Genomic DNA, 16,885 nt, shown 5'->3' with positions numbered 1-16,885 from the left:
ACATCTATTCTGTTGCTCTATTTCAAGGTTCTCCAAGAACTCTGGGAATCCTGTCATTGATTGCTATACACCTTATAAGCCAGATTCATGATTATGTGACAGCCTTCTCTGGGGCCCAGAGTATCAAATGACATGGTCTCTAGAAGCTCAGTGTCAAAGTTGAGCAGTTATGTTTTTCAACAGGTACTGGACTCAAGGCCCCCTGCTTCCAACCCAAAGATCACAATGCTGCTCCTCCAAGCATCATCCTCAGAGCAGACTAAGAGTCTCAGTTTATCTTTACATTAAAGGAAAATAGATGGTGACAGTTTCAAGATCCCTCCCAGTAACTAAATAAACTATACCAAAAAGGTATAGTTTAATGCAACATTTTATAAATAGCAGTGCGTTCTCAATGCAACTCAAAAAGTGTTTGTAACAAACATCCTCTGACAGAGCTAAAAACTGTCTTCTTTCTTATAAGGTACATTTTTATGTTGAGTAAAACTGTAATTATGTGGGTCTCATATAACCAAAAAATTAAATTCATTTATTCAAATATTTTTGAACACCTATACTGTGTTAGACAATTAATCAGAATCATTTCCTACACTTGGATTTTTTCAGTAAGAAATAAAAGTATTATAAGATCTAATTTATTAGGGATCTATTTTAAGTGGTCAGTACAATATATAGTATCTTCAACCCTTTCACAAGTGTACCACCATTCAAAAGACTCACTTCAAGCATCCCCCTCCCTACAAAGCCTCTGCTAACTCCATCTTTATGCACACATGTCCCAGAACCCTCCTATATTTTACAGACTATTTATTCACTATCTGCTTTCCCCAGACTATACGTCACTGAAAGGCAAAATCAAGTCTTAAAACTCTGTGCCACTTAGCACACAGTGGGCACAGAACACATTCGTACTGAGTGGATAAATACATGCAAGCACCAAAAAAGGACCCGGAGGCACCACAACACACGCAATGAACGTCAGTTTCCTCATCTATAAGCCAAGGGTAATGAAATTTAAGCTTACAAAGCTGGCTTATGAGATGATGTAAGTAAAGCATTTTGTAGGCTATAAAATAAAGCAATATACTGTTGCTACTATTATTACAAATGCTACTAGTAGTACCTAAGAGATTTCACAGGGTGTCTGGGTGGCTCGGTCAGTTAACAGTCCGACTCTTGGTTTCTGCTCGGGTCATGATCTCGCAGTTCGTGAGTTCAAGCCCCACATTGGGCTTTGCAATGACAGTGTGGAGCCTGCTTGGGATTGTTTCTCTCCCTCTCAAAATAAATAAATAAACTTAAGGGGAAAAAAAGGAAATTTCACAAATTTTTTTCACAAATAATTCAAGACTTTCAGCCAAAATAGTTAACCATCAATGGAAAATAAAATTAAGTTAAACACCCAACTTTCTAGTCATTCTGATCATCTAAGTATGGGGCAGTATGAGAGCTGTGTACAGAGAACATCCCTAACACTATCATCAAAACTTCCAAGAGAACTGAGGAAAGTAGCCTTGCAGATCTGTCTCATCTAGGCCAAATGAGGATAACAGTCACTGCCCTTCCATTCTGCTGGGTTGTATGAGGCCCAACTGAGAAACAGGAAGTGAAAATAGCTTGGAAAGTAGTACACAGGCTGTTCTTTTCTTTCACAGTCTTTGAGGAACTCTTACCTTAAGATATCCTCCAGCAGAGACAAGCATTTTGCTATCTGGTGAAAAGCAAAGGTCAGTCACCCAGCCTCCATGGGTAGCAGCTCCTTCTTCTACTGAAATCGGAGCGCATAAATGAAGCAGCTCACCATTTGAGACATTCCATATCTACACAAACAAAATACACAATGCATTAACAAGGTCACCCAGAAGTTTTATATATCTATCCATCTAATCTGGAACATATTTGGAAATCTTTCTCAAAAATATAATTACAATTCAGTGATACCTTAGGAATTTTTTTAGATTGCATTCTCTCCTGTTCAATTTTTTAAATGCCACTCACTATAATAAAAATGTACTTATTATTATAAAATAATAAAATATTTATCATTAACCATATTCCAAAAAATAAAACAAGAGAACTTAGAACAATTGGTCAGAATACTGTGATCCTTTTCATTTAATAAGAGAATAATGGGAGAAGCAAGGAGTAAACAAAAAAGGCTTAACAAACTATTAAAAAAAAAAAATAGAATTCTAGGGCAGGATCTACCATGAAAAATGCTGACAGAGGTCATTCAAACACCTAAAGTCATTCAAACATATTTAAACACTAAATGCCTTAAGGTTTTACGTGTGTGTGTGTGTGTGTGTGTGTGTGCATACACATACACACATATATAAAGATACAAATATAGATAAAGATTATTTTACTAGATCCTTATGAACAACCCAATCACATATGCTAATATTTCCATTTATTTCCAGTGATAATTAATACATGGGCAGTACTCTACTAAATGCACAACAGAATAAGACAAAGAGGCATAAACAGCAAAGGAAAATGACCAAAACCAGCATTTGTAAATGTTTTCCTAGAAACATTTGATCCAAGAAAATCAAATGGACAGACTCATTAGAATTTAGTAAGATAGCTAAATATCAGAGATACATATATACAGAGAGAGAAAAAAATTAACAGCTACATTTTAAATAATCAAGGAAAAAAATTTTGTTTAATGTACTAAAGAAAAAATTTTATTTTTTTTTTTTTTATTTTTTTTTCAATGTTTATTTATTTTTGGGACAGAGAAAGACAGAGCATGAACGGGGGTGGGGCAGAGAGAGAGGGAGACACAGAATAGGGAACAGGTTCCAGGCTCTGAGCTATCAGCCCAGAGCCTGACGCGGGGCTCGAACTCACGGACCGCGAGATCGTGACCTGGCTGAAGTCAGACGCTTAACCGACTGCGCCACCCAGGCGCCCCAAGAAAAAATTTTAAATGACATGCATTTAAAGAAAGAATTTGGGGCAGCTAGGTGGTTCAGTGGGTTAAGTGGCCAACTACGGCTCGGGTCGTGATCTTACAGTTCTTGAATTCAAGCCCGAGCCCACATCAGGCTCTGTGCTGACAGCTCAGAGCCTGGAGGCTGCTTTGAATTCTGTGTCTCCTCTCTCTGCCCTTCCCCCAACACACGCTGTCTCTCTTTCTCTCGAAAATAAACGTTAAAAAATTTTTTTAATTAAAAAAATTAAAAAATAAATTAAAGAGAATTTGTTTCCTCAAGCGTTTCTGAAAAATGAAATACTCCTTCATAACCAGTAAAGGAGCCCTTTTCATCTAAGATGAGAAGTCAGAGCAAAATGAATGTTCCCAAAGCAGCCCTGCCACTTCAGTTGACATGGCAATTATTAGAACAGTACAGAGAAGATTGGTTACTTAGCCCTCAAGCAGGAGAATCTTAATTTTCCTGGAAAGACCATCTGATAATTCCTCTATTCCTGCAAACTGAATACTCTGTCATGAATTTTAAATCTTCCTTTGTAAAAAAAGAAAAAAAAAGACGTTCTTCAAATACACTGGTTACTAAAACAGCCATCCCAACACCCAAATTTTTCCCATCAACTGCCCAATCCTTCTAACACAACCAGAGGCAGGCAATCCCATGAGGACTGTAATAGGCCACACTATAAATGTTGACTATCCAATGGATATAGTTCCATTAAGTGATTCTTTCAGTGCTCAAAAGAGCAGAATTTGCAATTCATTTATAATCTACTTAATGATTTATAAATTATTTTATTCAAATTCTGCCACTATAAACAACCTTTGGTTCAGGTCCAACAATCCCAATGAATCATTCTCAAGCTAAAAGCAGACAACCAAGTGCAAACAGCTCAGGAATTTGCATCCTCACATTCAGAGACTGTATTCTTTTTTTCTTCTTCTTTTTTTTTTAAGTAGGCTCCATGCCCAGCACAGAGCCCAACATGGGGCCTGAACTCACGACCCAAAGATCATCAAGACCCGAGCCGAGATCAAGATTTGGATGCTTAACTGACTGAGCCACCCAGGTGCCCCCACAAACCCTAACTCATACACTTCATTCTAACTAAAACTAATTCTTTCCTGCAGAGAAGCGCAGCTGTGAACACACTGTGCACAGGAAATAAAGCAAACAAGGTCTCACCCAACCAGAACCCCAGGGCCTGTACTTCTCAGTCACATTAACAAAGTTCCCCCATGTGGTACAGAGCACTAACCAAAGCTACAGAAAGGGCAGCGCTTTTTCATGTCAGCAAACACCCTACCCTGATTTCTCCATTGTCATCTCCAGTCGCCAACAGGGTACTGTCCACAGAGAAGGCAGAGCAGCGCACACAGCCTTTGTGGCCCCTCAGCTCATGAAGAGGGGAAAGAAGTTCAAAACTCCAAATCTGGAAAGCAATTAAGATTGTTTAAGAATAGTAAATACACTCAAAATAAGTACCTGCAAACCCTGTCTTGGGGCTGACTAGCCATAAATTCAATCATATGGAAGTTCTAACATTCAACAGTTCAATAAATTTTCATTAGAGGCCCAAGTCTCAACTTGCAACATTGTTTTTTCCTTATCTTCCCTTTAATTACTTATGTTAACTTAAGCTCAAGGACCAAAATCACAGCTTCTTTAACTTTAGATGTAAAAGGAATAGCAAATCAGTTAAGAACAGTCTACAGAGTAGAGCCAACTTGAGTGTGAGTCCTGGCTCCCTTGTACTGACAACTCATATAAGTTTCTCCAGCTTTCATTTCTGCACCTGTACAATTGGGTAATAGTACCTATGGTGTGAAGATTAAGTGAGATAATAGTGAAATTCTAGCTCAAGGCCTAATATATGACAAGTGTTCTTTAAAGATCACTATCTTACTGTCTTGGCAGCCAAAATACTGGTTTTTTCTTTCCAATATTCTTTGTGGTTCAATGTCATCACCATTTAATAAGAATGTACTGTAATTGCCATGTTCCAGACACCGTGAGCTAAGAACTGGTGGTATAAAGATGAACTGGATACCCTCCCTGTCCTTGAAAACTCTATAATCAGGTATATAGACTTACGAATCATTAAGTGAATAGTTACATGAAGTAAATGCTCTAAGAAACTGGAGTAATCTGGAACACTGAAGGTAGAGCAGCTAACCCTGCCTGACAGGCAGGAAAGGGTTCACTGAAAAGCGGACATCAAACCTACCTCTGAAAGAATGAGTCATAATGCTTCGAGGTAAAAAAAAGAGAAGTTGTGTCATGCCAAAGTGAACTGAGTGCACAAAAGATGGAGGTAAAAGTAGCCTGGCACAGAAGGAACAATGCGGCAGAAAGAGACGGTCAAGGGCAAAGGAGTCTGGCATAAAAACCATCAAGTCACAGAAGGTATTTCAACAGGAGATTCAGGCAGTAGTAAGAAACATAAACTGGAGGAGGCACAGACCAAAGAAAGGTTCACCAATGAAGGAGGAGACCAAATCTTATGGAGTGGGATAAGGAGGAGAAGAATGAGCCAAGAAACACTGAGAAGTAATCAACAGAACATGAAAGACAGGACAGAGTCCAGCCAATTCCAAGGTTTGTAGTTTGGAAAAATGGGTAATGAGGTCATTAACAAAGATGGATAAAAAAGAAGAGAATGGATAGTCAATGTCCCCAACCAGGCAGCATTTCACTGGAATGTTATTTTCCAAAGTATCAACTTACATTAATTGTATAAACTTTTACAATGGATACGCAATTAAATGTAAATCCCTTTCAGTGCTTTTTCCCACCTATAATATATGGTAGAAATTGCATTTTATCAGTAATAGATAAAAAAGTCATTAGTAAGGCAAAAATCAAAAGTCCTCAATGTTATTCATTTAATCTATTTGACACACTAAATGTCAATGGGCATCTGTCAAAAACCCACAAAACGGGACAGACACATAGACACTTACTATTTTATACATCATTTGGACTCATAATAAATAACCAATACCTAACTTTTATACATGCATATTTCAACTAACTGACCTACCTTTGCAGTCTTGTCAGCAGATGTAGATGAAAATTTAGTAGCATCAGGAGAAATATCACAAGAAAGTACTGTATCTTGGTGACAGACAAAATCTTTTTCTATTCTTCCAGTAATAATACTCCACACCTTCAAAAAGAAATACAGAAGTTGACGCTTTTAAGAACATTTTGAGGGCACCTGGGTGTCTCAGTCGGTTAAGCATCTGACATTGGCTCAGGTCATGATCTCACAGCTCGTGAGTTTGAGCCCCGTGTCAGGCTCTGTGCTGACAGCTCAGAGCCTGGAGCCTGCTTTGGATTCTGTGTCTCCCTCTGTCTCTGACCCTCCCCTACTCACACTCTTTCTCTCTCCTTCAAAAATAAATAAACATTAAAAAAAATTAGAAAAAGAACATTTTGTATTACTGAGCATAATCATCTAGAATATATTATCTATAAAATAAGAGCTTTAGCACAATGGTTGTTCTGACCTCTTTAAGTGCCCTTAAACACACAGATGAAGGTGATCGCAGTAAACAGAAAACAGCCATGAGAAAATAGAAATTTAAAAATTTAGGTAGTTACTTACCACCCATCTGCTTTTAGCTATCACAATATAATCATTACAATATCAGAATACTTTAAAAACAAAAACAAAAAAACCTTGTGCTTCAAATTACCTTCACTGTTCCATCAAATGACCAGGAAAGCAGTCTTGAATTTTTCAAGAGCCTAAAGTCTTTCACTGTTTCCTGATGGGCTTGTAGAAAGACATATTCCTCTGATTGCCAATTCCACACCTGATTATCAAAGAAGTAAGTCTGTTATAAGCCTCTTCCCATGATATCCCATTGGAGGAGTGGGGTAGTATGTGCTCAATAGACTAACATCTTTTATCCTCATGGCATTTCAGTAAAATAAAGAAGAATACCACTAAGTGAAATTAGTCAGGGAAAGACAAATAAATATCATATGACTTCACTCATATGAGGACTTTAAGATACAAAACAGATGAACATAAGAGAAGGGAAGCTAAAATAATATAAAAACAGGGAAGGGACAAAACATAAGAGACTCTTAAATATAGAGAACAAATAGGGTTGCTGGAGGGTATGTGGGAGGGGGGATGGGCTAAATGGGTAAGGGGCATTAAGGAATCTACTCCTGAAATCATTGTTACACCATATGCTAACTTAGATGTAAATTAAAAAATACATAAATTATTAATAAAAAAAGAAAACCACAGAAGAATACCAAGAAAAAAATAGGGTGTTCCCATTTTAGAGACCGAGAAGAGAAAAGCTGGGATTAATTAACTTAAGTGACAAAATAAAATACGTTTCCTCCTAAATAAAACTCATTTTCCGTGCCTGGGTGGCTCAGTCAGTTGAGCATCTGACTCTTGATTTCAGCTCAGGTCATCCCAGGGTCATGGGATAGAGCCCCATGTTGGACTCTGGGCTGAGTGTGGTGCCTACTTGAGATTCTCTCTCTCTCCTCCTGCCCCTCTCCCCTGTTCACACTCTCTCTAAACAAATTAAAATAAATCTTTAGAAAAAAAATCATTTTCTTCAGTTTCTTGGAGAGCAATTAATTACACCAGAAGATGGAGAAAAGCCGCAATATGCTAGTGAGCTCTCCATCCGATTAAATTTTCCAGAGAAAAGTATCCCCATTACATATTCACAGTTTCCTAAGCCCCGCAAGTTAGGCCAAGACTGAAGATTATAGCTCCACTAACAAACAATCCTAAAGTATATATGGAAGCAGAAAAAGACCCAGAATAGCCAAAGCAATCTTGAAAAAGAAAACCAAAGCTGGAGGCATCACAATCTCAGACTTCAAGCTATACTACAAAGCTGTAATCATCAAGACAGTATGGTACTGGCACAAGAACAGACACTCAGATCAATGGAACAGAATAGAGAACCCAGAAATGGACCTACAAATGTATGGCCAACTAATCTTTGACAAAGCAGGAAAGAGTATCCAATGGAATAAAGACAGTCTGTTCAGCAAGTGGTGCTGGGAAAACTGGACAGTGACATGCAGAAAAATGAACCTGGACCACTCTTACACTATACACAAAAATAAACTCAAAATGGATGAAAGACCTAAATGTAAGACAGGGAGCCATCAAAATCCTCAAGGAGAAAGCAGGCAAAAACCTCTCTGACCTTGGCCACAGCAACTTCTTACTCAACACGTCTCCAGTGGCAAGGGAAACAAAAGCAAAAATGAACTATTGGGACCTCATCAAAATAAAAATCTTCTGCACAGCGAAGGAAACAATCAGCAAAACTAAAAGGCAACTGACGGAATGGGAGGAGATATTTGCAAATGACATTATCAGATAAAGGGTTAGTATCCAAACTCTATAAAGAATTTATCAAACTCAACACCCAAAAACCAAATAATCCAGAGAAGAAATGGGCAAAAGACATGAACAGACACTTCTCCAAAGAAGATATCCAGATGGCCAACCGACACATGAAAAAATGCTCAACGTCACTCATCAACGGGGAAATACAAATCAAAACCACAGTGAGATACCACCTCACACCTGTCAGAATGGCTAACATCAACAACTCAGGCAACGACAGATGTTGGCGAGGATGCAGAGAAAGAGGATCTCTTTTGCGCTGCTGGTGGGAATGCAAACTGGTACAGCTACTCTGGAAAACAGTATGGAGGTTCTCGAAAAATTGAAAATAGAACTACCTTATGATCCAGCAATTGCACTACTAGGTATTTACCCAAGGGATAAAGGTATGTTGTTTCAAAGGAGCACATGCACCTCAATGTTTACAGCAGCACTATCAACAATAGCCTAAGTACGGAAAGAGCCCAAATGTCCATTGACAGATGAATGGATAAAGAAGACGTGGTATGTATATGTGTGTATACACAGGCGCGCGCGTGCGCGCGCACACACACGAATGGAGTATTACTCGGCAATCAAATAAAATCTTGCCATTTGCAACTACTTGAATGGAACTAAAGGGTATTATGTTAAGCAAAATTAGAGAAATACAAATATCATACAACTTCATTCATATGAAGAATTTAAGATACAAAACAGATGAACATAGGGAAGGGAAGCAAAAATAATATAAAAATAAGGAGGGGGACAAAACATAAGAGACTCTTAAATATGGAGAACAGAGGGTTGCTGGAGGGATTGTGGGAGGGGGGATGGGCTAAATGGTTAAGAGGCATTAAGGAATCCACTCCTGAAATCACTGTTGCGCTATATGCTAACTAACTTGGATGTAAATAAATAAATACATACATACATACATACATACATACATACATACATACTAGCTCCACTGAAGTTACTGAGTCCTATGGGCCCTAATGCCTGGGAAGGTCAGCTGACTAGAGCATCTTCAAACCAAGTCACAGAATGTCTAAGTTTTAGAGATATTAAATATCCCCTTAATGCAATCCTCAAATTGATAAAGTGATATAGTACATTATTTTCCATATGGAGCTCCAGGAAGAATTCCTCAAGCACAAAAGGAAGAGAAGAAATTGAAATGACGAAGACAGTAGATTCAAAATAGGCTTGAGGTAAGGTATGGGCTGGAAGTATGATTCACAACCTGAGAAGGGCTTTTCAAATAAAGGCAATGAATGCTTAAGTTAAAGCACAGGAACAGGAAAACATGGAAAGATTATGAGGACCAGTTTATAGCTCAATCTGGCTGAAATACAGGATATGCAGAAGAATCAGAAAAATAAGGTTGGGAAGATATTAAAAAAATATTAAGTCCAATGGGCTTGATGAAGTTGGACTTCTGAGCTGTGGGCAATCAAGTAGACTAGAACGGATTTTTCTTCTAATTTTTAACATCAGGAATAAAAAGATAAAGAAAAATCAGTAACCACCACAGGTATGCACATTAGTGATATTCTGGGTCAAGTTTTTGACTGGTGAAGGTTCAACAGTAGAAATATCTTTAGGCTTTTCCTGTCAGGCTTAGGCAAAACTATAAAAGAAATGACACTTCTCTTATCCCCTTTCTTTACTCCTTTATCCTCCACACTTAAGCAGCCACCCCTCCCCCCCCACCCCCTCCCCCCCACCCCTCACCACCGAGCCCTGGCTCTCAGATCTCTGTCTCTTCTGTCTCCAAGTGCTCATTCACAGAAGGAGGATATCAGGAGCAGGGTATCTGTATGAAAGCAAGAGGACCCTAGAAGAGGAGTTAGAAATGAGAGGAATTTTAAAGAGAATGTATTAGGAATTTCAGCATTTTAAGAACTCAAGGAGACATGTTGAGGAGGAGGAATAAAGAGAGGTTTCTCTGGCTCCCCAAATCATATCAGAAAAGAAAGGCACCCTGTGTGACTAAGCATAAAATACACCTAGATCATTTCCACTAGGAACTTTATGGGTTGCTCCTACTTTCTGGGCATTACTGCAATTGAGAATCAGTGACTACTATTAACAGCTCTTCCAGTACAGTGACCAGTACTGCCATTCCCAGCTGTGTCTGATTCAATGTTCAATCTTGAGTTGGGTTCTTACTGCTCCTCTCCACGTCAAGAAGTCAGAGATCCTTCCTGAGCAGATAGAACAAAAAGTTTGACAATGACTGAGGAAAGATTAAGAACAGCCTTAGCGGTTTGTTGCAAAAGCTTTCTGATAAGGCAGTGATGACAGGGACACCTTTTTTACTGGACTCAAACACACTGTACTAACTGAATTACCTTATATAACAGCTAAACTTTCACCAGCATTAACCAAATGTATTGAGTTTGGGGATGTCCCTACCATGAGCTATAATTTTTGCAATGTATGTACACTACAGAATGTTTTCAGCTATATAAATGGTAAAATTTTAATTTTAAAAATGCTGAAGAATCTTCTTATACCTGTAAGAATTAATATAGTGTCATAGCTCAGGTGAACATGGCTGCTACTTGGGCTATATTTATCTCAAGAAAAAGGATCAAAAACTACCAAAGGTAGACCTCAATTTTTACAACGCCAGGTGCTATAATCAATCAAGTGAATTGATTTTTAAATTTTGGAAATAACTTTGGTTCAGCTCAACAGAGATTTACTGAACTCCTGCTAAATTCTAGGCACTGGGGATACAAAAATGAATCAAATAAACCTCCAAGATGATAACTATGAGACGTGTGTGGATTCATTAAATAACTTGATCATTGTAATTATTTAACAACGTGTATATATCAAATCATAATGTATGTCCAAAACATATACAATTTTGTCACACCTCAACAAAGAAGGCTGGGGCATAAACTTCCAATTAATTATTTATTAAAAAGTTAAAATAAAAACCCAACCAGTCAATTCTTCAAAATACCCAGCAAGAGTTTTGTTACATGAATATATACTAAAACATTTAATTTTTTTTTAATTTTTTTTAACGGTTTATTTATTTTTGAGACAGGGAGAGACAGAGCATGAACAGGGAGGGTCAGAGAGAGGAAGACACAGAATCCGAAACAGGCTCCAGGCTCTGAGCTGTCAGCACAGAGCCCAACGCGGGGCTCGAACTCATGGACCATGACGAGATCATGACCTGAGCCAAAGTCGGCCACTTAACTGACTGAGCCACCCAGACGCCCCTATACTAAAACATTTTAATGTAAGAAGTATTCTGGATAGAGCAAAAAGAGAGGATAAAACACCACTTAACTCATATTTCTAAAATAATCTAACTCTGAACCTAAAAATATTCCTAGAAATTATTTCTCTCTCTGGCTGAGAATACCTGATGTTCAAGCAGGTCATTAAACCTATGATTTTAGCTTCTGACAGAAAAACTATACAGTATACGAGGTCTCAACAGAATCTCATCAGATATAGTTTAGTTTCACCCATTTCAAAGCAATCTGGAGAGGAAGAAAGGTGAATATTACACTGAGTTTCATAGCTAATGCTAATAACAATATCATGAGAGCCTATAGTAACTTTCTGCACTGAAACCAAATTTCATTCCAATCATATAGAACTCACAAAGACATAACATAAAAATATTTTTTTTCAAAATAGTTTTTATTTATTTAAGTAATCTCTATCCCCGATGTAAGACTTGAACTCATGACCCCGAGATCAACAGTCACATGCTCTTCCAAATGAGCCAACCAGGCACCCTGTCAAAAGAGTTTTAAATACTGTAAATATTGCTAATGCAAGAAACACATGTTAAATAAAAGAACATACAGTAACTTCTATTGAACACATGTATTTGTATCTCCTTCACTTCTAAAACCCTACTATAATGACAAGCTAAAGGGAATAGGAACAAAAATGTTGGAGCCTGAAAAGCAGAATGATAGAACCAAGAAAAGAGCAGAACCAAGAAATAGAGAATAGAAGAACCAAGAAAACAGAATCCTAAAAGCATTAGAGAAAAACCGAAGCAACAAAACTGACAGTACAGAATTCACCAATTGCTCAGAAACTTAGGTCACTGAGTACATCCAGAGGTGGGAATGAGGATGGGCATAGGACCAGAACTATTAGGAATTCTGGGAAGATGGCAACAGTGCAGGTGAGTTTTGTTTTTTTTTAATCTCCCTGAAGCCTCCATCAAAAGTAGACAAAGCAACTGCAATACCAAAACCAAAAATGCACAGACAACACTGACAACAAGACCCTGTTAACTGACAAAGTATTTCCATAAACCCCAAGATACAAGTGAGTAGGGACAAACTGAGAGCTGCAAGACTTGCATCCCAGCATCTATGTGGAAAGTATAGAGAAGTATGGAGAGTCTGACAAACCTAAAAAGAGAATTCCAAAAGAGCGAAGTACATTCACTGGAAAGCTCAGTGGACCAATGGGACAGCAGCAGCAGACACTGAATGCAAGGCAACTATGGTCCAGTCTGGAAGGGATGGAGCAGTCTGGGACCTATGAACTCTCAAAATTAACCAGGATAATCCTATACTAATGAGGAGAAACTGCTGGGAATAGAATCCAAATTGAGTGGAACAAGGATTTTGGCAGCAAAGGAAAGTGAAGGTGTAAAAAAAAAAAAAAAAAAAAAAAACAAGAGGATAGAGCAAAGCAATCTCATAAGAACAAGGCCATGTTTTTAATGTTTCATGAAAACAACAGAAGGAGAAGCTGTAGAGCTATAAAGCTAGAAACGTTGGCCTTACCTACTCCTTCAAAAAGTTCAGGAAAACTAATTTTGTGTAAAAAAGAAAAGAACCATCATTGAATGAAACAAAGTTACTATGAAAAAAAAAGAGAGAGAGAGAATCAAGTGTAGAAAATGCTCCTACAGACAATGGGAATAGACCAGAAAGAAGACTCTAAATTAAAGGGCACCAGCACAACTGAGGACAGAATTATAATTTTGAGAACAGAGGGATCCAGTGAAGGTTTACACACTAATGACGAGACCCTACAGCTACCCCCCAGTTCTCCTCCCCACTTAGCTCTAAGAACCTGTCAGCCAGATTTATAACCTCCAGGCAGAAAGACCAGAAGTTTCTTCTCTAGTAATCTGACAAGTACATGACAAAACACCTAAAGATATTGACAACAAAGATTCCCCATCCAGACTACTTTTCAGAAAAGGTCTCAGTCAACATGCAGAGCTTCCAATCAGCCTTTTAGTGTCCACCTCTGGTAGCTAGTATCACCACACAGCTGAGGAAGACATTTAAAATAAGAGGCCAAAGCAACCACACAGAAAAAAAAAAAAAACCTTGGAAGAAATAGCAACTATGCATGCAAATGCAATTTTGAGGAAAAAATTATGTGTATATATATACATACATATATATATACATACATACATATATACATATATGTGTATTATATGTATAATTTGTACATTATTTATATATCCACCCATCCTCAAAGAAGGTATTACATCTCTGAAACAAGAACACAGTGCTCTTCTAAAGAAGTAAGAATGGAGTCTTCAGCATTAAAAATAGTAGAAATAAGGAGCGCCTGGGTGGCTCAGTTGGTTGAGCATCCGACTTTGGCTCAGGTCATGATCTCGCAGTCTGTGGGTTCGAGCCCTGCGTCGGGCTCTGTGCTGACAGCTCAGAGCTTGGAGCCTGCTTCCAATTCTGTGTCTCCCTCTCTCTCTGCCCCTCCCCTGCTCATGCTCTGTCTCTCTCTCTCTCTGTCAAAAATAAACATTAAAAAAAAAAAAAATAGTACACATAAAAAAGTCAATTAAAGGCCTGGAAGATAAAGCTGAAGAAAACTCAGAAAACACAGCATGGTTTAAAATCATGAAATGGGGGTGCCTGGGTGGCTCAGTCGGTTAAGCATCCGACTTCAGCTCAGGTCACGATCTCGCGGTCCGTGAGTTCGAGCCCCGCGTCGGGCTCTGGGCTGATGGCTCGGAGCCTGGAGCCTGCTTCCGATTCTGTGTCTCCCTCTCTCTCTGCCCCTGCCCCTTTCATGCTCTGTCTCTCTCTGTCTCAAAAATAAATATAAATAAATAAATAAATAAATAAATAAATAAATAAAAATAAATAAATAAATAAATAAATAAATAAATAAATAAATAAATAAATGAAATCATGAAATGCAGAAAAAGAAAATTACATGATCAGTCCAGGAGATCCAATATCTGAATAATGGTTGTTAAAGAAAAAGAAAGCATACTGGGGTGGGGAGGAATCAAAGAAAAATTTAAGTTTACTTGCATTAAAAAATGTTTCCAAATTGAGAAGGGACCACAAATAGGCAAAACAATGGATAAAACAAATACACACCAAGGCACATCATCATGAAATTTCAAAATTCTAGGGACAAAGAGAAGATCCAAAAATCTTCCAGAGAGAAAGATTGGGAATCAGAATGGCTTCAGACTTCTCAGTATGAGCTTTGGAACCTTGGGAGAAAATGGAACAACGTCTTCAAAATTTTAGGGTAAAATAATTGCAAACTACATCCAAAGGTAGAACTGTCCTAAATTGCATTAAGGCAGGAAGCACATTCATAGTACACTTAGTCTACTTAGTTCTGATGACACTAATGACCAAAACAAAATTTTATTATAACTGTATTAGAATAATGGGGTGATAAAAAGGGGTGTGCCTATGTCAAAGGTAGCACAGGTGGGAGAAGAAAAAAGCTACATTTTCATCTTAATTTTCAGAAGTTCTCAAACATAGAAATTAAAAACATTATAAGCTTGAGATATGGGGGCATGAAGGTAAATATCAAAAGAAGTATCTAGAAGCTAAAAGAAGTGCTTCTGGAGAATGAGTAATGGGGATGTCTGTTTTCCATAATGAGCTCTGTAATACTATTTAAGTTTTAAAAGTATGTACATTGGAACTTTGATAAAAACAAAGTTAATTTTTAAAGAACATACAATAAGCATAAGGCCTCCATATCCACAATCCTTCATTATGGCAAACTATTCTTTTTTTTAAAGAATTTCATCCCTGGGGCGCCTGGGTGGCGCAGTCGGTTAAGCGTCCGACTTCAGCCAAGTCACGATCTTGCGGTCTGTGAGTTCGAGCCCCGCGTCAGGCTCTGGGCTGATGGCTCAGAGCCTGGAGCCTATTTCTGATTCTGTGTCTCCCTCTCTCTCTGCCCCTCCCCCGTTCACGCTCTGTCTCTCTCTGTCCCAAAAATAAATAAACGTTGAAAAAAAAAAAAAAAAAAGAATTTCATCCCTATAATATACACCTTATTCTTAAAAGAATAAAATTATTTCAGATTTTACAACTTTAAAGAAAAGAGAAACTACATAAATGTGGCAAAAAAGTTTATTTATTGATGCAAATCCAAATATAAGGCAGGTGGGAGAACTCAAATGACTCCTTGATCTTCAAAATAAACAACCTTCCAGTAGAGGGTTCCCAAGTCAAATTGCCTGCCTCACCCACAGAAAAATATGAAACGTGAATGGGTTTTATCTAAATCTATGTACATAATCTGAATGTATCCCCCAAAGTAATATGATCTTAAGGAAATATTTAAAATGCACACCAGATATGAGCCACAACCAAAGTGTTCCTTTGCTAGAGTCAGCATGACATATGCTGGAAGTTAATTCTCCTCACCTGAATTGAAGAATCATCAGAGCTTGAAATAAGAGTTTTCCCATCATCTGTGAACTGGATGTGCCGTACAGTTTTCTTGTGCCCAATCCTGGATTGGAAGATTCTGTTGTTTAGGAGTTCTAAAATCTTCAAAATAGAAAACCACAGAAAATTAGCACCAAGAAATTCACCAACACCCAGGCATTACACCCCAAAAATATTGAATTTAAATTAGATACAGAAGGGTATAGAATTTCCATCTCATAGTGCTTTCATTTTAATTAAAGACACACAAATGAATGGAACATACATATGCACAAGTGTATCCACACACACACACATGCATGCACACACACACCCTAAAATAAAACTCACTGGAATGACCAGATAGCAGTAGGAACCAGTGGTCCTTCTGAGAACTCAACTACCCAATTCATCAAACAAGTGGCAGCCTGAACTCAGCCTCCAAAAAGAAAAGGACATGTAAGATGGATGAGAGAGAAGAAAAATTCTGGATGACTAACACAAGCTCTTTATAAAACACCAGAGACAAGGAAAGAGGGGGGTAATGAGAGAGACAGGAAACAGACAAGAGAATAAAGAGTAGGTTTCTAAAGTATATCAAGAACACATAAAGGATCTAAAGATGAATATGCCTAATGCAGAGATTAAAAAAGTGGTAACAGAACTCAAAAACTAATGACTATGTCAAAAAGGCTTTCAAGTGAACTGACCAAAAACAAAACAAAAAAAGTAAATATGGTTCTCTTGTCCAAATTAAAATGCCTCAAGGAAGCCTAAGGAAAATAGAAATGATGCTAATATAGGAAATGGTAGAAATTCAAGCCTAACCTGCATGTCTGATAAAATGCTCCTTTTAGAAGGCAAACGGGAACTGTGTGAGAGCG

At 37.9% G+C, this 16,885-nt stretch overlaps 1 protein-coding gene across 3 annotated transcripts in view; it reads right to left on the bottom strand.

Moving 5' to 3' along the window:
- APAF1 (apoptotic peptidase activating factor 1) overlaps window positions 1-16,885 on the bottom strand; it is a 93,326-nt gene that overhangs the window by 6,232 nt on the left and 70,209 nt on the right. For 2 of the 3 annotated variants that reach the window (XM_047866964.1, XM_047866965.1), the window contains 5 exons: window positions 15,999-16,124; window positions 6,644-6,763; window positions 5,986-6,111; window positions 4,249-4,374; window positions 1,674-1,820 (listed from right to left, as the gene is read on the bottom strand). In XM_047866964.1, the coding sequence (XP_047722920.1) occupies window positions 1,674-1,820; window positions 4,249-4,374; window positions 5,986-6,111; window positions 6,644-6,763; window positions 15,999-16,124 (645 nt within the window). Of the gene's footprint in view, window positions 1-1,673; window positions 1,821-4,248; window positions 4,375-5,985; window positions 6,112-6,643; window positions 6,764-14,696; window positions 14,816-15,998; window positions 16,125-16,885 lie in introns of those variants that run through there. The other variant, XR_007154005.1, reaches the window with a different exon arrangement.

Source organism: Prionailurus viverrinus, chromosome B4 (assembly GCF_022837055.1).
Source record: "Prionailurus viverrinus isolate Anna chromosome B4, UM_Priviv_1.0, whole genome shotgun sequence".
Taxonomy (NCBI): Eukaryota; Metazoa; Chordata; class Mammalia; order Carnivora; family Felidae; genus Prionailurus; species Prionailurus viverrinus.
Note: the sequence above shows the minus strand (reverse complement) of the source record. Positions and strands in the feature narration are given on the sequence as shown.